Below are 27,774 nucleotides of genomic sequence, written 5' to 3'. Positions count from 1 at the left end.
GCACTTTCTTTCTGTTTAAATACATACTGATATTTAACCAATTCTATAAACAGAATGAATAAACTTCCACTACATAGTTATCTCCATTCCATCATTTCCTTTTGTTTAGAAAGGAAAGTTTTAGCATGTGTATAGAATACTCTGATTGTATAATAACTAATCTTTAAATGCTTGTTATTTTTAAGGGGGTTTCTGCAGATTTTTTAAAAATGGAAGTTCCTAATGATTTTTAAGAAAGCGATGCACATGTCTAAAATACATGACAGAAATCAGTTTTTTGGATTGGTTATTTGCAAGGCGAAATAGATAACTTTTTTGGTCAACTGATGTTTAAATGGAAGCACTTGGTTCCCTGAACAAAAACCAAAAGTATGATCTGCAATCTCATTTAAGAAATCTTGAGGTCACATCCAGCATATCCTAAATATAGATATAGAGTACTACATATTAAAGTAATTGTCATACTGTCAGAAAATATATCAACTCAAAGGAAAGTGACAGAAACCAATTTTTATAATTTCCAGCCAGTTCTTAAAGCACTTTGAAACTGACATAACATTGCTTATGATGAAAACATTTTCCTATAAAATCCTACCCAAGTGATTCTTAGGGCCTTTTATAACTGATAACCAACTATTCCGTAACTGTCTTATTGAATTGTCTTCTGCCTTACAACACTGACTGATCTCTTTCAAGTCACCTTTGGTCTGGGTGGTGGAAAAGGAACAAGGAAAGCAATAAGCTGTTAAATGACTTGCCCCAGAAAAGAAAATCCAAAGGATGGAATATGGAATCATATTGATGTTTTGTCAATACTCTCAGTTTTGCAATTTAGGCCTACTTGCTAAAAAAAATTAACTCATCCTCAAAGGTGGATAAACTTATTGATGTTTTAGGTAATAAACGAGGCACTCATTTCAGCACAAAAGACTTTGGGTCAATGGGATACCATTTTTGTGATTCTCTCTTGGACTATTGTGATCCCGACCGCACCAAGGTAAGCAAAGTCCATTTGGTAATGCATCAGATTCCAGCCTATCAGATCATGTAACCTGCTTGTGGGCCTATGGCAATTTTTCCTTTTAATGTCCTAACGGTGTCCTTGGGTTCTGGCTACTTAAAGCTCCAATAAGTGTTGTTCTAGGTTATATAAATATTCAAATAGTTTAAGAAATAAGGTTATTTTATAACGATCTCATTTATCATTTTTCCCTTAGTATTATCAGTGCCTGAAAGAATTAGAAGAAATGGAAAAACGTATGAACTTGGAAAAGATCTGTGAGGATTCAGATAATTCTATGATAGAAATTACATTGGATCTAGAGTCTAGGTAACTCAAGGATATTGAAGTAATGCAATTTCTTGTGCTGTTTTATAGTGCTCCTTATAATAATACTAAGATTAAATTGTCAGTTTCGGCTAAAAATCCCAACTGTGGGAGGGAAAAAAATTTCTCACACACATTATTTTGGCCAGACTTCCTCAAGAGTTCATTTGATTTATTCTTTCATTCAAGTAATATGAGCAGTATAGTATATGGTATACTTATTCTATGTGAAAGATATACCAAATTAGTTTTTGTTAGCTTTTATTTTTGTTTCTCTTTCTATATTTTAATAGACTTTAGTTATAAAGCAGTTTTAGGCTTATGGAAAAATTGAGTGGAAAGTACAAGTAGAGACTCCCAATATTTTCCTTAACCCCATACATGCAAACCATCACCATCGACATTTTCTACCGGAGTGGTACATAAATTACAATTAATAAGTCTACACTGACACATCATTATCATTCAAAGTTCATAATATACATTAAGATTTATTCTTGGTATTGTGCACTCTATGGGTTTGGACAAATTTATAATGATATGTATGTGTATCCACCATTAAACTACCATGCAGAGTGTTTTTATCACATTAATTCACCCTAAGAGTCCATTTATTAATCCCTCCCTCCCTACAACCCCTGGCAACACAAATCTCCATAGTTTTGCCTTTTCCAGAATGTCATATAGTTCTGCAGTGCCCAAACTGTGGCCACAGACCAGTATCAGTCTGTGGCCCACTAGAAACCAGAATGCTAGCATTACTGCCTGAGCTCTGCCTCCTGTCCCCTATCCATGGAAAAATTGGCTTGGCCTGTTAGGAACAAGCCACACAGCCCACAGCTGGAGGTGATGGGCAAGCAAGCCTCCTCTGTATTTACAGCCACTCCCCATCACTAATATCTTCACCTATTGAGAAGATCATGGATTTTTTATCCTTTATTCTGTTTATGTGGTATATCACATTAATGTTCATGTGTGGAACCATCATTCCATCCCAGGAATAAATCCTTCTTGGTTATGGTGAATGATCCTTTTAATGTGCTATTGGATTCAGTTTCCCAGTATTTTGTTAAGGAATTTTTTCATCTATATTCATCAGAATTATAGGACTGTGGCTTTCTTTTCTTGTAGTAACCTTGTGTAGATCTTTGGAATCAGTTTAATGTGGGTTTCATAAAATGAATTAAAAGTTCTCTCCTCTTCATATTTTGGGGAGCATTTGAGAATGACTGCCATAATTTTTCTTCAAACATTTGATAGAATTCACCAGCAAAACCGTCTGATATTGGGCTTTTCTTTGTTGGGAGATTTTTGATTACTGATTTAATCTCCACATGACTTATGAGTCTGTTTGACTTATAACTATCACGTATCATCCACCACAATAAATTTCCTTCTTCATACTGTTTTTCCTGTATTCCATAAATTTTAGTATGTTATGTTTTAATTTTTGTTGGTTTTGAATTATTTTTTGATTTCTTTTTTATTTCATCTTTAACCCAGTGATTGTTTAAGAGTGTGCCATTTAATTTCTATAAATTTCCGAATGTTCCAATTTTCCCTCTGCTGTTGATTTGTAGTTTCACTCCATTGTAGTAATAATGTTCAGTATGATTACAGTTTTCTTAAATTTGTTAAGACTTGTTTTGTGACCTAACATGTGATCTATCCTGAAGAAAATTCCATGTGCCCTTGAAAAGAATATGTATTCAGCTGCTATTAAGAGCATTTTGTAAATATCTATTAGATTCACTCCTTTTTCTTACTGATATTCTTTTTGATGTTCTATTATTGAAAGTGGGGTATTGAAGTCTCCGGTATTATCGTATTGCCATCTATTTCTCCCTTGAGCTCTGTCAACGTTTGCTTTATATAATTAGTCATTCTGATGTTGGGTGCATATGTAGTTATTATTATATCTTCCTAGTGGATTGATCCTTTTATTATTGTATCCTTCTTTGTCTCTCTTGATAGCTTTTGACTTAAAGTTTATTTCATCTGATACAATAGCTCCTCATTCTCTCTTTTAGCTACCATTTACATGGAATATCATTTTTTCATCCCTTCACTTTCAACCTATGTATACCCTTAAATCTAAAAGAAGTGTCTCATAAACAGCATGTAGTTGGCCACTCTTTGTCCTTTGATTGGGAAATTTAATCCATCTACATTTTAGGTAATTATTAATAGTAAAGTATTTGCTATTGCCGTTTTGTTAATTATTTTCTGTTAGTCTTATAATTCCTTTGTCTGTGTGTTTCTCTGTCCAGATTGGTTGTAATGTTGTCATTACTCACAGAGAACTGGTACTTTTGCACAGATGACACAAAAGTTCTATAACAAAAGTTTGTGAATAATAAATGCAAGAATAAATGCTAAGAGAATATTGTTGGCAGAAAGAATATACTAATTTCAGTTTGGTTCCCTTTCCCATGGGAAAAGTAGAACAAATGTTTGATTCTTTCCATGTATATTCAGGCTTCAAGCTAGCACCCTTGCAATCTCCACTCATGACTAATAAATTTGTTTCTAGGTGGAGAGTATCATTTTGAACTCATCTATTTGTTTCTATTTGATGCATTCTAACCAATTTCAGTCATTATTATTCTAAAGCTCAAATTTTCTCAAATATGACCAGTACAAGACCCTTGGTCTGTGTGTCTTTTTGACATAACCCTGCTAATCTTTGTAATTTTCAGCTATGATAAGATTTCCCAGGCTCATATTGTTTATTCCTGCACCAGAAATAGAATCCACCATTTCTCCCAGAAGGCCTATTTCTTTTAGTTAAAAATGGTATTTAGATAACATAGCCTAGATAGTAGTTATTATCATTAGCTCGAGAAATTTTTTTCCAGGGGATTAAGTTAGGAAATTAGTATTTTTAAGAAAAAAAACCCCACAAGTTAATAGTTATATTTCCAGTTCAAATTTAAGATTATAGCATTTATTCTTCCTTGATTTTATATTTGTATCTCTTTTCTCTTATGCTGAAAATATTTTGTCCTAATTATGTTAAGGTAAATATTTACTTACTTTATTTTACAATATAGCCATACAGTTTTTGCTTATTTTAATTTTTAGGAATGGCTTTTTCTCTCTTTGAGGAAAAACTTTTATATAACACATTTACATAAGAAAGTCAGAACTATATAACAAGAAACATTCAGAAACAGAATAGGTGAAGCACAGAGGATTTTAGGGTATTGAAACTACTATGTGATACTGTAATGGTGGATACATGCCACTATAAATTTGTCAAAACTCGGGTGGTGCCTGTGGCTCAAAGGAGTAGGGTGCCAGCCCCATAAGCCGGAGGTGGCAGGTTCAAATCCAGCCCCAGCCAAAAAAAAAAAGAAAAGTTAAAAAAAAAAAGTGTCAAAACTCATACAGAAGGTACAACAAAACAGTAAATCCTAATGTAAAACTATAGACTTTAGTTAATAATAATGTATCAATATTGTTTTATCAATTTAACAAATGTGTTGTATACTGTACCATGTTAATAATTGGGGAAATTATGCAAGGGGTGGGAGGTGTGTGTATGAGTCCTCTGTACTATCTTCTCAATTTTTCTGTAAATCTAAAACTACTCAAAAAAAATTCTATTAATTAAAAATTAATCCATAAAAAATACAACCTAGAAATATTTTTCTTTCCTGCATTGGCTCTCAAGCAGAAAAGTTTGACTACCACTGCGTTAAATGATTGAAGTTAGAAATCGATTTCTGTTTGACCATTTTTTCTTGAGGTACTATGTTTTCTATGGCCCTGTGTGGTTTTATGCAGAATGGAACTAAAGTAATGTGAAAATAAACGAATTTTAGAAGCTAATGATACCTATTACAGGTAGGAAAATCCCCAGATACACACATATCATTTATTCATTCACTTATTAAATAATATTGAGTACCTACTACCTGCCAGGCAATATTTTCACTCTGAAAATAGAGCAGGGAGCCAGACAGAAAGTCAATGCTACTTTTCTGGAACTTACATTCCATAAACACATTCCCAAACCATTCAACCAAAATCTCTATTTAGAAGATGTCTGGAACTACCAAACATTTAAATCACCTTTGTAAACCTTCTTACAATTAGGACTTTTCCACCATTAAAATAAGATGATAAAGTAAAAGCAGCAGCTAAAATTTTAAAATGCCAGCAAAAATTACATAAACTAAAATTATTAATTTTTTTGTAGTAGCCGAGGCTCTGACAGTTCAGAATCCAATGACTCTCCGACTTCTCCTCCCAATTTAACTTCTCAGGTATGCTTGAATAATTTTGCTTATGGTATGAATATGCTAATAGGTAATTTTCTTATTGTGACAAGCATGCAAAACAATGTTTATGGACATATAATTATTGTATGGTAATAGTTATTATTTTCTGATTTTGTTTATATCTTTAAATCATAAAATTTTCTAACCTTAGCATTTTTTATTCTAACATATTTTCTTTATAGATGAAAAACACTTAAGATCCAGAAAGATTTACTTCTCAAGCCACATGACTTGTTAGTGACAGAGGTGGTAGCCTAACGTATATCACCTGATCGTTAGTACGATATTCATTTACATGTTTATTACTCAACTATTTATTGAACTCCAGCTATGTATCAGGTACTGTCTAGATGCTGGAAATAGAATAGGGAGGAAAAATGAAACAAAATCTTGGGGGAGATATAAAATAAACAAGATAAATAGATAAAATGCCTGATTTGTTAAATAGAGATAAGCACCTAAAGGGGAAATTAAAGCAGAAGAGGAGAATAAGAGTTTCAGTGGAGGCCAGGTGTGGTGGCTCACACCTCTAATCATAGCACTCTGGGAGGCTGAGGCAGGTGGATAGCTTGAGCTCACGGGTTTGAGACCAGCCTGAGCAAAAGTGAGCCCCATTTCTACTAAAAATAGAAAAACCGAAGCAAGAAGATCACTTGAGTCCAAGAGATGCAGGTTGCTGTGAGCTATGATGCCACAGCACTCGACCTAGGAGGACAGCTTGAGGCTCTGTCTCAAAAAAAAAAAAAAATTCACATATGCCAAGAAAGTTAATAGACAGGTATAATTGACTAGGATATATGTAAAATACATATATATGATATATAATACGTGTGTGTGCATATATATATATAGTCTCTGATAAGTTATAAACAAGAAGATATCCAATAATTTATTCACAAGAATATCAACAAAAATTGATGAGAGTATGAACAGGAGTCAACAATATTAAAAAACATAATGTAGAGAATTTTCAGTAACAATAACAGTCAAGAGGCCTTGTATTGGCCCATATGCCTTAAAGGTCTTTTGTTTCACTTCCTTTTCTAATATTTATACTTGCATTTTTATTATGTTCACTAAGATAAAATTTAATGGGTTGTGATAGTCATAGAAGACAAAGACAAATAGAAGATAAAAAATTAAATACCTTGTCTTTGCTAAAAATGTATATCTATCAAAAATAATGTTCTATAAACAATAAAATAAGCATTTCATTAAAAAAAAGAGTATCAGTGGAAATCACAGTTTTGAATAGGAGTTATGAAACTGAAAAGTTGCTACTTAAGTAGAACTTAAAGGAAGTGAGGGAGCAAGCTAAGGAGACACTAAGTCTTTCAGCTACATAACAAAAAACTTGCAAACTTCAGTGGCTTACAACAAACTTTATTTTCTCATTCATCGGTCTGCAGGTTGGCTATACTAGACGTGGCTTAGGGTTGAATTCAGTTATGTTTCTTGGGCCAGAGTTTACCCAGGAAATATCCGATGGTGAAAACCAGGACTATAAAAGGGAAATCAGGCAATATAAGCACATTTAAAGCTACATTTCCTCCTGGAAACTATGTCATATTACATACAATAGCACCTTGTAGAATATTCACTAACATTCTGTTAACCATAGTAAGTCACATAGCCAGACCCAACATCAACAGGATGGGGAAATATACTTCTCCTAGAGTAGGGAGTACTACAAAGTTATATGGCAAAGACAGGATGTAGGAGAGTGAAGAATTGGAAATAACAATCCAGTGTTTCAGAATCAACCTCCTATCTGATGGTTATTCAGTTCCCACCCAAATACAAAATGTACTAGTACTCATACCCCCAATAGTCTCACTCCATCATGGTATCATCCTTAAAGTCCACTTCATGATCAATATCAGGTCTGGAGTTATTGCCTTTAGATCCAGATACCTGTGAAATAATGTGACAGATTATCTAAATCCACACATACATTCTCAACCTATAATGGTAGAACAGAAATAGGAAAACTATAATGAACACCCCCATTCAAAAACCAGGAAGAATGAGAAGCATGTAGTAGTCATTGAACGAAAAGGACTCTGAAATTTTGTTGTGCAAGCATGTAAGATATGCCCTAGGCTGGGGCACGAGAAATGTTTCCTGGTCAGGCCATCCTTCACTGCAGCTTCTAGCTCCATTCTTTGGAAGTTCCTTCTTTTCCACCATCTTCCATCTGGCCATTTAAATATCAATTTGAAAATTGTAATAGAGAATACATTAATGTGGTTCAATAGTTTAAAAATAAAAAATAGGTTACAGAGAAGTCTATATCCCACCAAGTTCTTCAACTATCCAGTTCTGTTCCTGGAGACAACTCCATGATTGTATTTTCCTAAATATCCTTTAGGAGAGAGGCTCTGCAGCTATGAGCACATGCCTGGATATTCCACATATACATAGATTACTCCATAAGACCACACACTTAACTTTTCCAAGAGCCATTTTGTCCAACTACAAGGATTAATAATTTCTAAGGTTTTAACAAAGAATGTGCATTGGTATTCTATTGCTATAGAACTACTTTAAACCTTAGCAGCTTAAAACCATAAACATTTAATATCACATAGTTTCTGTAGGTCTTGCAGTCCAGGAGTGGCTTAGCTAGATGCTTCTATCTAAGATGTCTCACAAGGCAGCAATGAAGTTGTTAACTGGGCTGTGATCTCCTCTGAAGGCTTGATTGAGGGAAGCTACACTTTCAAAGTCATTCACATGGTTGCTTACAAGATATAATTCCTCACAGGCTGTTGGGCCAAGGTCCTCAATTTGCTGCTGGTTATTACCCAAAGGTCTCCCTCAGTTCCTTGCCATGAGGGCTTCTCTGTAAAACAGCCCACAACATGGCAGCTGGCATCCATCAGAGTTAGTAAGCAAGAGAGAAAGTGAGGACACATAAGATGGAAGTCTGAGCCTGTTTGTTACCTAATTTAGAATAAAAGTTTTGAGAGTGGGTATCCTTTAAGAAGAATAAACAAATTAAATGTAATATCAATTAAATTATAACTTTTTAAAGTTAAATTTTAAATTTTGATTCCTTTGCATTTATAAAAAATAATTTAAAGAGATTACCATGGACCCTATTTTCTTGCTTCCTCTAATGATAACACCTTGTAAAACTATAACACAATATACAGTGAAAGTACTGATATTGCCTTTACACCAAGGGTGGAAGGTTTGAACCCGGCCTGGGCTAAACAACTGCAACAAAAAAATAGCCAGGCATTGTGGCAGGCACCTGCAGTCCCAGCTACTTGGGAGGCTGAGGCAAGAGCATCGCTTAAGCCCAAGAGTTGGAGTTACTGTGAGCTGTGACACTACAGTACTCTACTGAGGGCAACACAGTCTGTCTCAAAAAAAAAAAAAAAAAAAAAAGAATGTATTGACATTGATCCAGTCAAAATGCTGAACATTTTCATGACCTTAAGGATCCCTAAGGTTGCTCTCTTAAAGCCATCCCCACACATTCCTGCCCTTACACCTTACTTAGCCCCGGCAACCATAAATCTGTTCCCCATTTCTGTAAATTTGTCATTTCACAACTATAATATAAATACATGATTTCTGGGGACTGGCTTTCTTCACTGAGCATAATTCTTGAAACACTCATCCAAGTTGATACACATACCCATAGCTTCTTCCTTTTGTTGCTGTGTAGTATTCCATGATAGGTAGAGATTTACAAGTCTTGCTTTACCTTTCTCCTGTTGAACGGCATGTGAGTAGTTTTCAGTTTGGGACTATTATGAACGTATCATTAGTGTATGTGTTTTTATGTGAACCTTGTCTTCATTTCTCTGGGATGAACACCTAGGAGTGCAATTGCTGGGTGGTAAACTAGTTGTTGTTTTAATTCTTTGACAAACTTCCAAACGGTTTTCCAAAGTAGATGTATAATTGTTCTGTACATTCTCACCAAAACTTGGTGTTGTCATTATTTTCTATTTTAGCCATTCTGATAGTTGCTTTGTGATATCTCATTATGGCTTTAATTTGAATTTCTCTAACAGCCAATGATCTTGAAGATCTTTGCACATGCATTTTGCTTGGTCCTCTGCTTAGCTTTCTCTATCCTGGAGAAGAGATTGGGACAGCCTGACAAGGATAGAAGTCTTAGCTCCCACTTGCCACTCAACCTGGTTGGCATGGGGGTGTGTGTGTGTGTTTTGGTGGGGGGTGTCACACTTTTTCTCTGATTTACATAGGTTTTTGTCTTTCTAGGCTGCACCTCTCCTGGTTCTCTGACTAGAGAAAACAGGCTTTTGTAGGGTTTTTAAAAGTCTGCATTCATTGACACTTCTGGGTTGCAAGCTTCTCCAGCTAGAACATACAGTAATATAAAAAGATAACCCAGCACCTCACTGTCATGCTATTCCTATGGTCCTGAATTTCCAAGCTGGCTGGTTTCTCCTTTCCATCTTTTAAAAGCTTCTTATGTATGTTTTTCTTATGGTATCTAAAGTTTTTAGTTGTACTTAGGGGGAGGAGTAGCAAAAGTACTTCCCCATCTCAGAACTGGGAATCTCAAGATAATTTCATGTCTGCGTATATAATGTCTTTGATGTGTTGATTAAATATCGATTTTAAATATGATTCTTTTACCCAGATAAAAACCAGGAAAAAATATCTTAAGACAAAGAAAGAAAGGAATTCTGCCATAGCAAGCCACCAAAATGACAGGGAAGAAGAAGAGATAAATCTTCATTTACCTGGTTGTGAACAGTTTTTGAAAAACATTGAATACAAGAGAATGGCAAGTTATTTTCTCTTACACTCTTATACCCTCCCCCCCCCAGGAAAAGTTAATGATTAAAATTTAATTCATATTATTTACTGTTTATAAAAACATAATCAACTGAGGAGAAGAATCACACCTGTAATCCTAGCCCTCTGGAAGGCCTAGGTGGGTGCATTGCCACAACTTAGGAGTTTGAAACCAGCCTGAGCAAGAGTTAAACTTTATCTCTCAAAATAGCCAGGCCTTGTGGAGGGTGCCTATAGTCCTAGCCACGTGGGAGGCTGAGACAAAAGGATCACTTGAGCCCAACAGTGAGCTATGCAATGCCACTGCACTCAACCCCAGGGCAATAGAGTAAGACTCTGTCTCAAAAAAAAAGAAGAAAAAGAAAAGAAAACCCACAAAAGATCCTTGACAGATGAGAAATGCATCTTATTAAGGTGACATATTTAAATTTCATTTATACCTATCATCTTTTAAAAAGTATTTGAAGAAGCTAACATGATGCATCCAGGGTAGCAAGCAGAAATATATTAAAATGAAGTAAAATTAAATGAGAATATGAGTATAAAAATAGATGGTACTAGGAGATGGACTTCTACCACAACAACATGAAGAGTACTACAAATGCATTCGCCAGCTAAACTGGAGAAGATTATTTAAGGAAAAGAAAAAACACTGAAAGTCTCTGGAAATGGTGTTTAAGGGTATGTAGGAAGTGAGAAAAAAGCTATTCTAGAAAATCTACTAAAATTCACTAAAGATAGTGGTGGTATTTGGTATCAAAACTGCTGTTCCCTCCTCACCTCCCACCTCAGGAGAACAGAAACTACTCTTCAGATCAGCAAAGCCAGGAAAATAGGGTTCCCACTCCCCACAGCTACCAGAGGGCTGTCTTCCCAGGAGAGGCAAGAAATCAACCAGTAATTCTTCTTGGGATAGAAAGCTCAGCAGGTGTTCACAGCACAGGTTGAGAAAAGATTTTCTCCAGACTAAGATTAGGATATAACAGTATAAAGTTAGTTTCATCTTCTTAGAAAGAGAGAGGGAATGAAGGAATGAAAGAGTAAGGAAAGAGAGGAAAGAGAACAGGGAGATGGTGTGGCATCCTAAAGAAAAAAGAAAAGATGCCAACACTGAGGTCAAGAGACAGCTAAATTTAGGGGGACAAAGACAAAAAAGTAATGGTAGCCAAATTCACAGTATGTCATGCACCTGTTCCACAGGCTCCTCTGTCTTCTTAGTAGTTGGATAATAAGCAGCTTGTCTCCAGGTCCAGACACTTCACAGGTGTTTCTGATCCTAAGGCCCCATGCATTGTTCACCTAGCAACAATAATCCAGGGACCTTTGAGGCTATAAACAGATTTTAAAAGACAAGGCCGAGATTAGAGAGAGCACTTGATTTTTAGTCTTAATGAAAAAGCTGTAAGTTAATAATTTTTCTGTCATTTCACTCTCAAGACCAACCATCTTTTCTTTTTTTTTTTTTTTTGTGCTGCCTTATACATCTGTCTGTTGTTGAGGCTAAGTTCTAGGTGAGAACAGACAGATGGGAGCTCCTTCCTTTACCCAGACCCCCATTCATGAGATGGAGGGTCTACCCTCGGTGCTGCACCACTGAGAACAATTGGGTTCTGATCACACTTGCCTTGGCTTATAAATTGGTGATTCCACCCCTGGGAAAGGAAAGTGGAGAAGACCTTCATCTGCTTCTACCTACAGCTTATCTCCTGAAGGGTGTATCACTCAGAGAGATGAGTTCCCCTGTCCCTAACCCCAGCTCATGAGCCAGGTTTGAAAATTCTGCCTTGAGGGAAAAAACAGGCCATAAAACAGACAGCTCCTAATCTCTACCCAGGAGAACTGATTTCATTTGCAATAGAGCATGGAGAAGTTTAAGCTCAAGGGCATTCTCAAAACCAGTGCAAGTATGTCAAAATACATAATTGGAAGGTAGTTGGTGGATTCATCGGAGGAATACACTAAACGTATAGTGGCTAGTTTGCAGGAGAGAACTAGGGAAAGAGCTTGGAGGAGCCCTACTGGAATTAGAATACATCTTAAACACTGATGTTCTGAGCTACCCTTTCAAAGGAGCCTGAATTTGATTAGCCTAAAGAGCAAGTTATGCCCCAGGGCATTACTGAAGATGCTAGAGCCATCATCCAGAAATTAGTGGCCTTTGATAGTGGGTGAGGTCTAGGAAAGAGACAAAGAGCTCTGTCTAGACCACTCTCTCCCAGGATGTCTGTGGACAAACCCAGGTCCGAATCCTGAGCACCAGCATCAGAGGCTTAGCAATGCAGATGGGAAATGAGTGTCACTAAAAAAAATCCATCCAGTCACTAAACAAATAAGCAAATAATAAGCCCTGGAAGAGGTGGTGAGAGGAAAAACTCAGAGTTCAACAGAATTTTCTAGTTAGGAAATAGACTTGTAAAAAAAAAAAAAAAAGGAAATAGACTTGTTAAACACAAATGAAGGATAATGAAAATACTATCCCTAGCTGTCAGGATCCAAATAATTTATCCCTGGATTAAATCAATCATCCTTAAGCATTTGAATAAAATGAGAACTGTTTGTTGAGAACCCACCATATCATAAATATAGGAAATACACCTTGCGTTTGTGTTGATAACATAGTACTGTTTTATTTCTGATTCTGTGTTCCATTAGGTGTATGACAGAGGAATTTTACTGCAAAAACAGAAAGAGTCCATTTCTGATGTGAAAGGTAATGTTCTGCTTTTGCCTTCTCATAAACAATTAATTTGTTTACTCAACAAACTTTTCTTCTTTTTGGTACCATAACCTTGAGTTGCCACTGTGCTTGGTACTAGGGATATTAAAGAAGTATGTCATATATAAATGACACCATTTCTTCCATGCAGGAGCTCATCTCTTAATCAGAAAAGAAAACATGTAAACAAGTTAAGCACAGTGTTATAGCTGCAGTGGCAGTAATCAGTTTAGGGTTCCCAAGGGGCACAGACAAAGTGGCCAATTACAGGTCTATGTATTTGAGGAATATCCCCCAGGTTTTGAAAGGTTGTTCCCCAGAATACAGGGATTTAAATTTTGAAAACTATCTTCTTCCTCTCCTTTCATAATTGGAGGATAAGTCCAGAAATTAGGTTATAGACTATTTATTAGCTTTTATTGCAACTCACTAAGCTGATGTGAATCTTTGACTCTCTAGCATCTGCAGTATATTTTCTTTGATTTCTATCACCTTATCTTTAGTTGAGGTTCTTTGAAAAAAATCATCTAATTTATGCAGCATTTTGTCTAAAATAATTAATTTCATATATAATGTATTAATTTATTATATGTTTATACTACACCTGCTTCCCAAAAGGATTAGATGTAGCCTAATTTAAAAATATATATGTAAACATGTATATATCCATTTGATTTATGATATAGCATAATAATTAAAAATAAAAATGGAGGTAAGAACCACACCAAGGACAGAGAAGGATAGCATTATAATTATGGTGGTTAATATACTTAAACCTTAAATTAACTGTTCTTGGCCAGGTGGGACACTTGTATTCTTAGCACTCTGGGACTCCAAGGCAGGTAGATCACCTAATCTCAGGAGTTCCAGACCAGCCTAAGCAACAGCAAGACCCTGCCTCTACTAAAAATAGAAAACTAGCTCGGTGTTGTGGTGGTCTTCTGTTGTCCCAGCTACTCAGTGAAAGGAAACAGTGGAGGCCTGTGGGGGTGGGATATTCCACAGGTGGTTTGTGTGGTGCATTACACTCCCCAGCACTCAGGAAGCTGAGACAAGAGGATTGCTTGAGCCCAAGAATTTGAGGTTGCTGCAAGCTGTGATGCCATGGCACTCTACCCAGAGTGACAGAGGGAGACTATAGTCTCAAAAAACAAATTAACAATACTTTCTGATTGTGATCACTCAAGCAATTCACTTGCTTTTTATATGTAACTTTTATATATTCTTTTGTTCAAAATTTAAGGTCAAAAATTAGAAATAATGATTAGCAAAAGAAAGTAAAAAATCACATTTCAGAATATATATTTTGGACCTATTCGTATGTCTATTTACATACACTCTAAATTATATATCATATAATCTTCATGTTATTTTGTAAACTACTTTTTAAAAGCTTTTTTAAATTACAGTATATTATAAACCTCTTTGCATGTGAATAAATGGCAGCAAAGTATTGCATTCTATTAGCGAACCTATTAGATTCACATTGCTAAACTTTTTTGTTCTAATTTTTTTATTGTAAATAACAGTGAAAACCTTATAACTCACTATCTGTCTGCATTCTTAATAATTTTCGTGGGTTTTTTTTTTTTTTTTCAGTTTTTGGCCAGGGTTGGGTTTGAACACGCCACCTGGTATATGGGGCCAGCGCCCTACTCCTTGAGCCACAGGCACAGGCCTTTAATAATTTTATTATAATAAATTCCTAGAACAGGAATTGCTGGCCCAAAAGTTATGGACATTTTTGTTATACAACAAAAATTTGTGAGATTTGAATACTGCTTGTATTAATTTCATTGAATTAACCTACTGCTTATGGTACATTACTTAGTAGCACTTTTTCATTTGAAAAAAGTGAAAAACACAAAGTATAAATGAGTCAATGAATTATTTTCATGGTGCTGTGATCTTTTACTATTCTTTATAGATAAAAGGCCAAATGACCCAGATGAGTATTTAGTTGATTATTTCAGAAGACACTTGCCTGATCAAGGTTTGGGTGAGTAAATTGGGAAAATAGTAATGAGTGGTCACCTATGATATGTTATTTTTATCTCTAGCTCTAGAAATACATAGGGGAAACTAGTAGATATTCATTATATGTCCATTCGCATTCTTGTAGTTTTAATCAGTAAAAATAGAGATTATCTAATTGTTCAATCTTTTCATTCTCACTTCATCAAATACTATAGCAAAGAGAGACCTTGAAAGTACCCTAGTCTGGCTCGGTGCCCGTAGCTTAGCAGGTTCGAACCCAGCCCGGGCCTGCCAAACCACAATTACAACTGCAACCAAAAAATAGCTGGGCGTTGTGGTGGGCACCTGTAGTCCCAGCTACTTGGGAGGCTGAGGCAAGAGAATCACTTAAGCCCAAGAGTTGGAGGTTGCTGTGGGCTGTGACACTATGGCACTCTACTGAAGGTGACATAGTGAGACTCTGTCTCCAAAAAAAAAAAAGTACTGTAGTCTGGGCCAGGCGTGGTGGCTCATGCCTGTTATCCTAGCACTCTGAGAGGGTGAGGCAGGTAGATTGCTTGAGCTCTATTAGAAATAGAAAAACTAGCCAGGCGTTGTGACAGGCACCCGTGGTCCTAACTACTTGGAAGACTAAGGCAAGAGGATTACTTGAGCCCAAGAGTTTGAGGTTGCTGTGAGCTATAATGCCACACAGAACTCTACCCAGGGTGACAGAGTAAGACTCTGTCTCAAACAAGAAAAAAAAAGTACACTCATCTTATCTTCTACTCACTAGAGGATCCAGGCTCAATTTTATTGGACACAAGAATTACCCAAGGAGTTTATGAAGACCTTAGCTTTAAATTTGCATTTTTATGAGGCACCTCAGATAATTCTGATATTGGTGATCTGCAGACTCACACTTTGCAACTTACCACTTTGAGGACTATCACAAGAAATGGTGGGATCCCAAGCAGTTAGGATCTAATTCATCTAACCCAATTTCATCTTGAATAGCTTCCTTGGACAATTTTTCTTTCAGTAATGACCTTTTTCTTTAAATTTTTTGTTTTTATTATTTTTAGCTGATACACAATAATTATACTTAATTATGGGGTACAATGTGAAATTTTGACACATATATACAATGCATAATGATCAAATTAGGAAAATTAGTTCATGCAACTATCTCTAGTGATCCCTTGTATTTCTGTAGTATCAGTTGTAATGTTTTCTTTTTCATTTCTGATTTTGTTTATTTGGGCCTTTTCTCTTTTTTCTTGGTTAATCTAGCTAATGGTTTGTCAATTTTATCTTTTCAAAAACCAACTTTTTGTTTCATATTTCTTCTTTGTATTTTTTTAGTCTCAGTTTCATTTATTTCTGCTCTACACTTTATTTTTTCTTTTCTTCTACTAATTTTAGACTTGGTTTGCTTTTTCTTTTCTAGTTCCTTGAGATATATCCTTAGGTTGTTTATTTGAAATCTTTCTACTTTATTAATGTAGCCATTTATTGCTATAAACTTCCCTCTTAATAATGTTTTCATTGTATCCCACAGGTTTTGGTATATTGTATTTCTATTAACATTTGTTTTAGAAAATTTTTTTAAATTTCCTTCTTAATTTCTTTATTAAATTATGGGTTATTTAGAAGCATGTTGCTAAATTTCCATATATTTATACAATTTTGAAAGTTCCTCTTGTTGTTGATTTCTGGTTTTGTTCCATTGTGGTCAGAAAAGGTACTTCATATGATTTCAATACTTTTAGATTTGTTAAAGATTGTTTTGTGGCATAACATGTAATCTGCCTTCCGTGTACTGATAAAAACAATGTTTATTATGCAGCTGTTGAATGAGATATTCTGTAAATGTTAGGTTCATTTGGTCTAAAGTATAGTTTAAGTCCAATGTTTCTTTTTTGATTTTATGTCTAGATAATTTGTCCAATGTTGAGAGAGGGGTGTTAAAGTCCCCAACCATTATTGTGTTAAAGTTTATATCTTCCTTTAGTCTAATAATATTTGCTTTATATATCTAGGTGCTCCAGTGTTAGGGGCAGATATATTTACAATTGTTTTATCTTCTTGCTGAACTGATCCCTTTATCATACTTCTTTGTCTCTTTCTAAGACAGAGTTAAAATCTGTTTATTTGATATAATATAGCTACTTCTGCTCACTTTTAGTTTCTATTTGTGTGGACTATTTTTCCTATCCCTTCACTTTCAATTATATGTGTTTTTACAATAAAGTAAGTTCCTTGTAGGCAGCATATAGGTGGGTCACTTTTTTTTTATTCATTCAGTCTGAGGAATTTAATTCAATTTACATGCAGGTTATTTTTGATAGGTAGGGACATATGCATGTATAGCTATCATTTTATTGTTTTCTGGTTATTTTGTATATCCTTTTTCCTTTCTTATTGTTTATCATTACAGTATAATGGTTTTCTGTTGCAGTAAGTTGTGATTCTTTTCTCTTTATGCTTTATGTTTCTGTTGTACCAGTACATTTTATACTTCTCTGTGTTACTGTAATAGTAATTATCATGTTTTTGCTTCCAAATGTAGGATTTCCTTATAAGGCCAGTCTACTGGTGATAAATTCCCTCAGTTTTTGCTTATCTGTGAATTTCTCATTTCTGAAGGCTAGCTTTATAGGCATAGTATTTAGAGCTGGAAAATTGTTTTTCCTTTCAGCACTTCAATTATATCATCTCATTCTTTGCTTGTCTGTAAGGTTTCCGTAGAGAAATCTGCTATTATTATAATGAGTATTTCTTTATATTTGACTTGACACTTCTCTTTTACTGTTTTTCGAATTATGTCTTTAGCTTTGGCTTTTGACAATTTGACTATAATATGCCTTGGGGAGGATATTTTTGGTTGAATCTATTTGGGAAACTTTGAGCTTCCTGGGTATGGATGTTCATATTTCTCCCCAGACTTGGGAAGTTTTTTGTTATTATAGGTATTTCATTAGTTAGGTATTCTATACTTTTCCCCTTCTCTTCTCCTTCTAGAACTCCTATGGTATAAGCATTTGTTAGCCAGGCACAGTGGTTCATGTCTATAGTCCTAGTGTTTTAGGAGTCAGAGGTGAGACTATTGCTTGAGGCCAGAAGTTTGGGACTAGCCTGGATAACAAAGCAAGACTTTGGTTTTACCAAAAAGTTTAAAATTAGCTGGATGTGGTGGTGGTGCATGCTTGGTCTTAACTACTGGGAAGGCTAAGTTGGGAGAATTGCTTGAGCCCAGGAGTCTGAAGTTGCAGTGAAGTGTGATTACACCACTGCCTCTATGAGAGCCTCTGTTACCAATGAGGCAATAGAGTTCAGTGGCATTCTGAGCAACAGAATGTGACCTGTCTCTAAAAAAAGTAAATACATAAATTAAAATGAATTTTTTTTTCTAAATGGTGTCCTATAAATCTTGTAGGTTTTCTTTACTCTTTTTCATTCTTATTTCTTTTATTTTCTCTAACTGGATATTTCAAACAACCTATCTTCAAGTTCAGAAATTCTTCTGCTTGATCAAGTCTGCTATTAAAACTTTCAATCTTTTTTTTTCATTTACTGAATTATTATTCATCTGTGAGATGCCTTTTTGGTTTTGTTTTATAATTTTTGCCTCTGTTGAATTTCTTGGTCTTACTGTGAATTGTTTCTCTGGTTTCATTGAATCATCTCTCTGTATATTTTTTTATTGAGTTTCTTTAAGATCATTATTTTGAATTCCATTTCCAGCAATTCACTGATTTCCTTTTTATTAGTGTCTGTTACCAGACAGAGAGTTATTATCCTTTGGTGGTGTCATATTTACATGTTTTGTGTGTGTGTGTGTGTGTGTGTATGTGTATGTTCTTTTGTCCCTGCATTTAAGTCTTTTCTTCTGGGGTAACAACTGCTTCTTCCAAACTTTCCAGAGTGCCTTTTGCAGAGAAAGACTTTCACTTGCAGTTGAGTTTTTGTGTGCCAGTGGTAAGGATATGGTGGCTCTATTTCTCTATAGGGGCAGTAGCATAGTCTCCATGTAGTTTTTTCAGTCAATAACAGCAATAACTGTGCATACCTCAGTGGCCTAACCTGTATAAGTTTGTGGCAATAGCAGCAGCAACATAGGTTTATGATGTCTTCAGTGTTGGGGCTTTAGGAGTCCTTTTATTTTCCTTTTCCCCACAATAGGTAGACTTAACTTTGGAGATCCCTCTTGTCAGGTTTGACATGGCCTACAACTAGCTGAAGCAGTACTGTGTTCCAGGGGCAAGTGGTTGAGAGGCTGTGGACCCAGAGTCCATGGCTTAGGCTCTCATGAACCTATTATGGCATCTGGATCTTGAAGTACAGGTTTTCTTACATTTAGGCTACCCACAGAGCCAAGATCTTTTACTTTAATACACCACTTAGCTGCTTGAACTCAAGGGCCAGATTATAGCTATGATGATATCCTGGAGGCAGGATAGTACTAGCCTAACTCCAAGGAAGAAGAGTGGTTTTGGAGGTTTGGGCACAGGGAACAGGGAACAGCTGCAATTGAGAACCTAAGGCAATAGAGTTCAGGGGCAACTAGGGTCCCAGGAGATGAGGTACTTCACAGAAGTAACTCTAGACCTTGAAATGCCAGAGTTTAGCAGTATCCCAGACCCTCTAAGGCCAGGTGAAACAGCAGCAAATACCCTAGAACAGCAAAATGTAACTATTATTTGGACCCTGCAAATGAACAGCACAATGATGACTTCACTCCCCAGGGAGAGCACTAACTCAGCAGCTCAGATGTTAAAGGGTTAGTCCAGCTCCAGGGAAGTAAGGTCATAGAGTTGTTTGGCATGTGAAGTGAAGTGTTTCAGCTCAGCCAGTGTGTTTCCCTGGGACACAGAGTACTATGTCAGCTCAGACCTGGGATGTGCAGGTTCTCAGCTCATCCAGGGCACCAGTTCCCAAAGGGGAAATATGCTGCTTCAGCTCAGGCCAATGGGGTGTGACTACTCTGGGCAACTCATGCACTATTTCCTTGGGATGAAGGGCACCATTTCAGCTTAAGTACTGAGGTGTGTGACCACTCTGGGAGGCCAGTGCACTGGCAAGCTGCTTAAATTTAGGCATCGGGGAGGTGTGAATATTCTGAGCAGCCAAGGTATTGTTTTCCCAGTAGACATAATAGCTTTAGCTCCAGTTCAAGGAGTTACGGGAAAGAAGGCTGTAACAGCTACTCACAGCTCAGCTTAGGAGATGTCAGGCCACTTGTCTGGGGTATTTCAGCAGCGGCATAGCCTCAAGGATGAAGGGGAGCTGTGTCTATTCACCCCTGCAACAGAACATACTCAAGTCATAACAGTGCAGATGTGTTGGCCTCTTACAGTGCAGACCTCATTTTGTTAGGTCTTACTGGCAGTGATCTTTTCTACAAGGGTATCAAGTGATAGACTGAATCATGGCAGCAAAAAAAAAAAAAAAAATCATTCCCCGTGGGTCTTAGGAATTCTCTGACTTGAAAAATAGGGTTTCATATAATCTTGATTTTTATGGATATGTTAAGAAAACCAAAGAAATCATAAAACCAAATATTACGGATATTTTGTCCAAATGAAAACTAGACTTTGCTCATTAATCTTCCTGGTTGGCAACAAAAATATATATTTTGGCAAATTTCATTCAGTCTATGAACATCCTTACCAAAGAAAATGAAAAGATCTTACCTGCTAAATGTTTCCCACACATTGTGCCACAAAGGGTATGATTTGCTGACCTGTAACATTGAGGCTTTCCTAATAAAAGTTTTTGGTCATGTTTTAGTTTCCTCAAAACATGCAGAAGCACTTAATGGGAATTTTGATTTTATAGAAATGGAAAACAATAGAATAGCTTCCTTAAATATGTGCCTAAAAATGTTGGTCTGCCATTAAATCACATTTTTAACGTATGGGCCAAGAAGAATGTCCTTCTCTAATTTGGAAACACCTTGAGGATGAGGATGAGAATAGAAAAAAGGACTGCAGTAAAACAGAATGTTATTCAGTGACCTTTGACAAGGGCATAGGAGCCAAGGAAAGGTTGAACTGACTGCACCTGAGTTGTTTGATAATATGCATAGGTTGGGGGGAAAGCTCATATAGTGAAAAGAATGACATGTTGAGGGAAACAAGACTGACTTAGAACTCAAAAATATGTTACCAGAAAGGAGCATATATGTTAAACGGCACTAAAACTGTAATTTATTTGGAATTCACATTCAAATTAAGTTCAAATTACCTCAGTGCTCAGGGAAAAACATTTTCCCCAAGAAAGTGAAGTTTAAACTTATGTTCAAGCTTCTCCTTCTCAATGTGCTTGAGAGTATCTAAAACTAGGGCATTTTAGATAAGGAGTCCCTACATGATAAATTTATGGAACAGATACAAAGGTCCTACGTGACAAACAGGTAGTATACCAAAATAAGTCTGCAGATACAAAGTGGATGGACATTTTTGAAAAGCTGAAGACTAATTCCTATAAGTCAAAATACCTGCCATTGCTAAAAAGTAAAGTCCGAAGTATGGTCATCCCTTGGTCTCATGGGGGATTGTTTCCAGACCTCTCAAAGATACCAAAATGGTGTAGTATTTGCATATAAACTATCCATTCTCCCAGTGTATTACAAACCCTCTCTAGATTATTTATACTACCTCTAAATGCTGTGTAAATATACTGTATTGCTTAGGAAATAGTGGCAAGGAAAAAAGCCTGAACACATTCAGTAGAGATGCATTTTTTTCAAATTATTTTCCTTCCATGTTGGTTGAATCCACAGATGTGGAACCCCAAAAGCCAGTTATATTCCATGCTCAAAACATTTTTGTTGACACTCTGCCTAACTTGATGTCATCACACTGGACTGACACCAGAATCAGTGTAATGGGGGCTTGATAAGAGCAGACCTACAAGTCAAAGGAAATTTGACTCTGAAGTGTATTCTGTTTTACTATTGCACACAAAAAGAAAGCTATCCAAAGGCTGCAAGCAGTTCAGAGAAGAATTGTTGGAAAAGTGCACAGAAAGAGCAAAAATATCTTATTTTATTATGAGACACAAAGAAACATGTCATTATTAATTTTATTAAATACAAGTAATATCTATTTAATTAGCCCAATTGTATTTAGTCAGCTTTTAAAAGATCTTATATAACTTTTAAGAATATACAATAATACTGTGGCCTATAAAATTTAAATATCCAATGAAATTAAGTGAAAATGTATCTCAGAGAAAAGAAACATTACAAATATATTTTCTCAGATATATTGTTTGTTGAACTTATTTTATCATTAAATTATTACTAATTGCAACAGTTCACTAGTCCTATTGTTTGTTGTTTTGCTTCAATAATCATGTATCTGTTATATCAAAGCAAATAATACAGAATAATATATAATTTTAAATACTTGTTTTTATATTTTGTTTTAAAATAACACATTTGCATGTAATTATTTATTACATATTAACACTATTTTCTTTGATCTGGTATGTCTGTCTCCTGTGTTTGCTATGCAAAAAAGTTGGTTATTTTATTATATATGTAGATATCCTTCCTAGATCCAAACATACATATATATTCAGTTCTGAATTGTTCAAAAGTTATTAGATATGTATTTCTATTGTTTGCTATTCTTGAAACAGTTTCATTAAAAAAATTCCAGGGGAAATATGTCATGTATCTGAATGAGATAATAGAAGTTTAATTGAAGATAAACTTAATTAAGCTAACATTAAATATGTGAATGAAGTAATTGTCAAGAAAGTACAAAATCAAGTTTTGTTGATACTAAAACCTTAGCTGGATATTTTATAGTATATTCTCTTTTTTAGTGAAAATACCTGAACGAACTCCTTCTTGGCTTCTAAAAAACTATTTGAGGTAAGAGAACTACACTTTATTTCTTCTACCTGACTACCTCACTTCTTTCCTCTGTCTCAAAAGATTTCGATTTTAAACTAAAGCAATGGGTAAAAATGACTTTTTGATAACGATTGCTAATGAAATTCTCCTTACAATCCACATAGTTTCTGTGACTAAGTCACTTTTGTACATAGGAAGGCCCACAGGATGCATTTTGATGATTCTGAAAAGATTTCAATAGCCCCAAACTATCCCCAATGGATGCCTTAAAATCAGTTTGACATTTATTTGTATGCATTTATCACTGCATTATCTTTAAAATTTTCATTATCTTTAAAAAGTTTCTCTTTTTGAAAAGAACAACCGTTGGCATATGATAATTATTTAGGACTTTACAATGAATGATAATCAAATGTCTCAGTATCTGCAGTAGGAATTGGAGCATTGGTTGCATGGGGTTAAAAGTAGTGCTTAAAACCAAAAAAGAATAGAAAGGGAAATCAGAGATAACATAAGCAAGCTGTGTAGCTTTTGTCTAAACCAGTAATTATGTGTCTGTCACCCTTGATAAGTTTACCTGTGTTTAGGAATACTGACATGAACAACCGACTATCTGGACACAACAATAGGTAACCATAGGTAAAGTATTAAACAGACTAAATTTGCAGAGAGACCACGATAGATCCTTTCTTCTTTCCTTGGCTTCTCTGAAAACTTGATTCTGTTAAATAGAATGGATTCTGATGAAAGATGTAAAATCTCTTGCCCCAGAAACCTAGAAAATTAGGTATGAGACCAATATATGAGGCATCCCCATATTTGGATCTATAATTGATTATTTTAAACTAAGTCTTAGTTTTTAAAAATATGTTATTTATCATAACCTATGAAAATGAATCAAATGATATATCAAAACAAAATAAAGTAATAGAAAAGGTACTGGAGTTAGAAGATGCAAGTTCTAGGCCTGCCACTGCTTCTTATTATCTATGTGTTCTTGGGCAAATTACTTAACCTCTTTAATTCCCCTTATGTAATATGGGGATAACATTGTCAATCCTACCTATATCACAAGACTGGTAAGAGCTCCAAGTAAGATAATACATATAAAAAGACTGCATACTTTGAGGTGTAGTATGCAAATATAACATGGCATTACATTACTCTTGCATGGAGTTCACTTCCCCATTGAAGTCAGAGTACCCAATTTTTTTCAGCTCTCAAAGTATGATTCTGAGTCATAGCAAAGATCAACAAAGACATATTTTAGAAACAAGTAAGAGGCTATTCCAGGGAACAATTCAACTCAAGGAAACTGATGCGTATGAAAACTGTCTCAAAGTTACATCCTTGACGTGTCCTATGAGTAAACAAACTCCACTTGGACTGAGGAAACAAGAATATCAGCAGAAGGTTGTTGTTTTATTTTTATTGTTTAGAATTTTAATAAATATAAAATTGTTTTCATTATGTCATCATTAATAAATCCTGTGAAATCTGAATTATAGGAACTGCTTTTGTAAACAGAGGGTATTGATGGCCATTTTAGCCTTATCTCTTAAAAATACTTGCTTCATTTAATCTTTATATGAGTTGAATATAGGAGAAAAAATTTTTAGCTTAATACAACCTTGAAAAAAAATTGATTGCATCACTCTCACTATCTTGCTGTTACTAATGTCTTTCATCTTTACCACTACTCTTCAAGAAAAATAAAAAGACATGCCACTACCATATTCTGGTAGTGTTTGCTTTGTAGACATGGGATTTTCAGTTGAAAATCACTTCATAACTCTTTAGAGTGGCCCCAAGACTATTGTGGTTCATGGTTTCTGTCTTAAGATATGTCTATACTGAAGTGCCCCTATAGAAAACCAGAGAAGATTGGCTCAACTCTTATTCCATAATAGTAACTCATGTTATTTTAAATTATAATAAGTAAAACTAAAGTCAAATTCATCTGCTCCAAATCTGTGATTACTTAAATCTTACCTACTATCCTTCAGTAGACCATGAGGTGCTTCCTTTTATCTTGAAAATTGAACTCCCATGAAAATTATGTTTATTGTGATTTTTTCTTTTCTTTTATTTCTGGAATAAATTAGCATTTTCAATCTGTCTTCCCCAGAGTGCTGCTTCAAAAATGGAGCCATTCTTCTCATTAATTCTTGAAAAAGTTTTATAATCTTGAAGATAACCAGATGGACTACTTGGCCAATAGAATTTTATATTCCATTGACATAATCCAAAGCATTAAAAATTGCATCTCAAAATATGTACCACTTAGTTTCTCGATTTTATGTGGCCACGACAAGCCAATAGACCATTTCATGGAGGATTAAATTTTTCACCTAGATTGCGGTCAATGTTAGAGAACTTTATATTAGAAAAATCTGTGAGCATTTGTGAAATATTTTTAACATTTTGCTAGCCATTTCAATGCCTTTTATTAACTGTTATTTGATATATTTTTAATTTTTTTTTTCCACTGAAGCAGGGTCTCACTCTGTTGCCTAGGTTGAAGTGCAATGGTGCAATCATAGCTCACTGTAGCCTCAAACTCCTGGGCTCAAGCTATCTTCACACCTCAGCCTCCCAGGTAGTTGGGAATATAGGTGTGTGCCATTGCATTTAGCTGATGTTTTAATTTTTTGTGGAGACAGGCAACTCTGTTGCCCAGACTGATCTCTAATTCTTGGCCTTAAATGAGCCTCCCAAAGAGCTAGGATTACAGGCATGAGCCACTGCATCTGGCCCTCATTTTTTTTTTATTAAAGTCTCCATCCTTATGATCTGTAAGAGTCCCTAACATGTTGACTATTAATTCCCCTCCTTCCTGTCAAAAGTTTTGTAGATAGTTTCTCTAAATTATTTGCTTTTGTATTTTATCTGGCACATTTTTATATGTAACGTTTCAGTTATCTTTATTTATTTTGGTCCTTTCTCTTGTGCATTTTTTTTTATTGCTCTAATACTTGGAAAGTTTTCCTCTATTTCCAGCTCATATAAATAATTATTTATTTGGCTCTTAAATATCCATATAAAAAATTAAAACTAACCCGTATCTCACATTGTAGAAAAAATTAATGAAAATAGATCATAGATATAAATATCAAAGCTAAAATTATAAAATTTATAGGAGTAAGCATAGGATAAAACCTTTGTGATGTTGAAATAGGCAAAGATTCCTTGAAAACCAAAGTTTAAAAACAAACACCAAATTGTAAAATACAATAATTAGTTAATGGACTTCACCAAAATCATTCTCTTCAAAGACACTGTCAAAAACTTAAACTGCATGGGACATTTAAGGAAGAATATTTGCAAACTGTACATTAAATAAAGGACTTACATCAGTGATAAACACAGAACTCAAAACTTAATACTATGGGGCAGTGCCTGTGGCTCAAAGGGCACCGGCCCCATATGCCGGAGGTGGCAGGTTCAAACCCAGCCCGGCCAAAAACTGAAAAGAAAAAACTTAATACTATGTACACAAACAATGTAATTCAAATAAGGTCAAAATATTTAAACTAACACTTGACAAAAAAAGATGTACCAATGGCAAATATGCACATGAAATATGTTCACCATCACTAGTTATTAGGGAAATGCAAATTAAATCTATAATGAGCTAAATTTTATTTCCTTGCATAAAATTTTCAATGGCCTTAAGTCAAAGTATATTTGTTAATCATCTGTCAGTCACAGATCATTCCTTTTTCTGAGAATCTCTCAAAAGTGTTCACTACAAACAAGGCCTCTAGTTTTGAACCTCTTCTTTATACTTCCAATGTGCCATGTTAGTCCCACTGGCACACTGTACTTGGCCGACTGGTTCTCATTCATCAAGGCTCAACTTAATTATGCAGGAATTAGGAAGCTTTATTTATCCTATGCCTTTTGCCCCATCAATAGGAGGGCTATACATTCCTTTTCTGTAGAAAATATATTCTAATTGATATTTTACTTTTTTCTCTCTAGTGCTGACTCGTAGCATATTGAAGGCAAGGAATGTGTTTTTCATTTCTATTTACCACACCAAACATAGCGCCACATGTATGAGCATTAAGTGAATGTTTATTGAGTGGCCTAGGAAACTGTAGATAAGTTCCTTTCATCTGCCAGCACAGCCAGATGTGGTATCAGCTTTCAAATCTAGCTCAATTCAACGAGCACTTTATGTATCTATTTATTTTCTTTTTAAGAATAAATATTTCCTTCATTTAAATAACTTTACTGTGAAAATTTTCAAAAATAAAAGTACAGAGAATAAAATAATGAATTCACTGGCTCGGCACCCGTAGCACAGTGGTTGCAGTGCCAGCCACATGCACCAAGGGTGGTGGGTTCGAACCCAGCCAGGCCAGCTAAACAACAATGACAACTGCAACAAAAAATAGCTGGACATTGTGGCAGGTGCCTGTAGTCCCAGCTTCTTGGGAGACTGAGGCAAAAGAATCGCTTAAGCCCCAGAGTTTGAGGTTGCTGTGAGCTGTGATGCCTCAGCACTCTACCAAGGGCAACAAAGTGAGTCCCTGTCTCAAAAAACAATAAAACAAACAAACAAAAAAATAATGATGATGAATGCACTATGCCCATCAGCCATTCTTACAAGCATCCTGCTACTCTGGCTTCATCTATGTTCCCCCCACCTTTTTCCCTAGTAGTTTAAAATAAATTCCACAAATCATATTGTTTTGCCCATAAACAGTTCCTCAACTAGATAAACAATTTATCTTGACAAACCACAGTGTATTTCTTGCTTTTATTCTAAATGTATTCTACTTTTTCTTATAGTGCCTATAACTATAGGCATTATAATTATAAATAA

At 35.3% G+C, this 27,774-nt stretch overlaps 1 protein-coding gene across 1 annotated transcript in view; it reads left to right on the top strand.

The window, feature by feature from the left end:
• The window catches only part of AGBL3 (ATP/GTP binding protein like 3), an 86,676-nt gene that overhangs the window by 47,286 nt on the left and 11,616 nt on the right, over nt 1–27,774 (top strand). Inside the window, 6 exon segments of the mRNA XM_003791663.2 lie at nt 897–997; nt 1,218–1,330; nt 5,532–5,598; nt 10,241–10,322; nt 13,049–13,108; nt 15,042–15,113. Coding sequence (XP_003791711.1) covers nt 897–997; nt 1,218–1,330; nt 5,532–5,598; nt 10,241–10,322; nt 13,049–13,108; nt 15,042–15,113 — 495 coding nt within the window.

The sequence above is a fragment of the Otolemur garnettii genome, unplaced genomic scaffold, assembly GCF_000181295.1.
Source record: "Otolemur garnettii isolate 467f Iridium unplaced genomic scaffold, OtoGar3 scaffold00049, whole genome shotgun sequence".
Taxonomy (NCBI): domain Eukaryota; kingdom Metazoa; phylum Chordata; class Mammalia; order Primates; family Galagidae; genus Otolemur; species Otolemur garnettii.
Note: the sequence above shows the minus strand (reverse complement) of the source record. Positions and strands in the feature narration are given on the sequence as shown.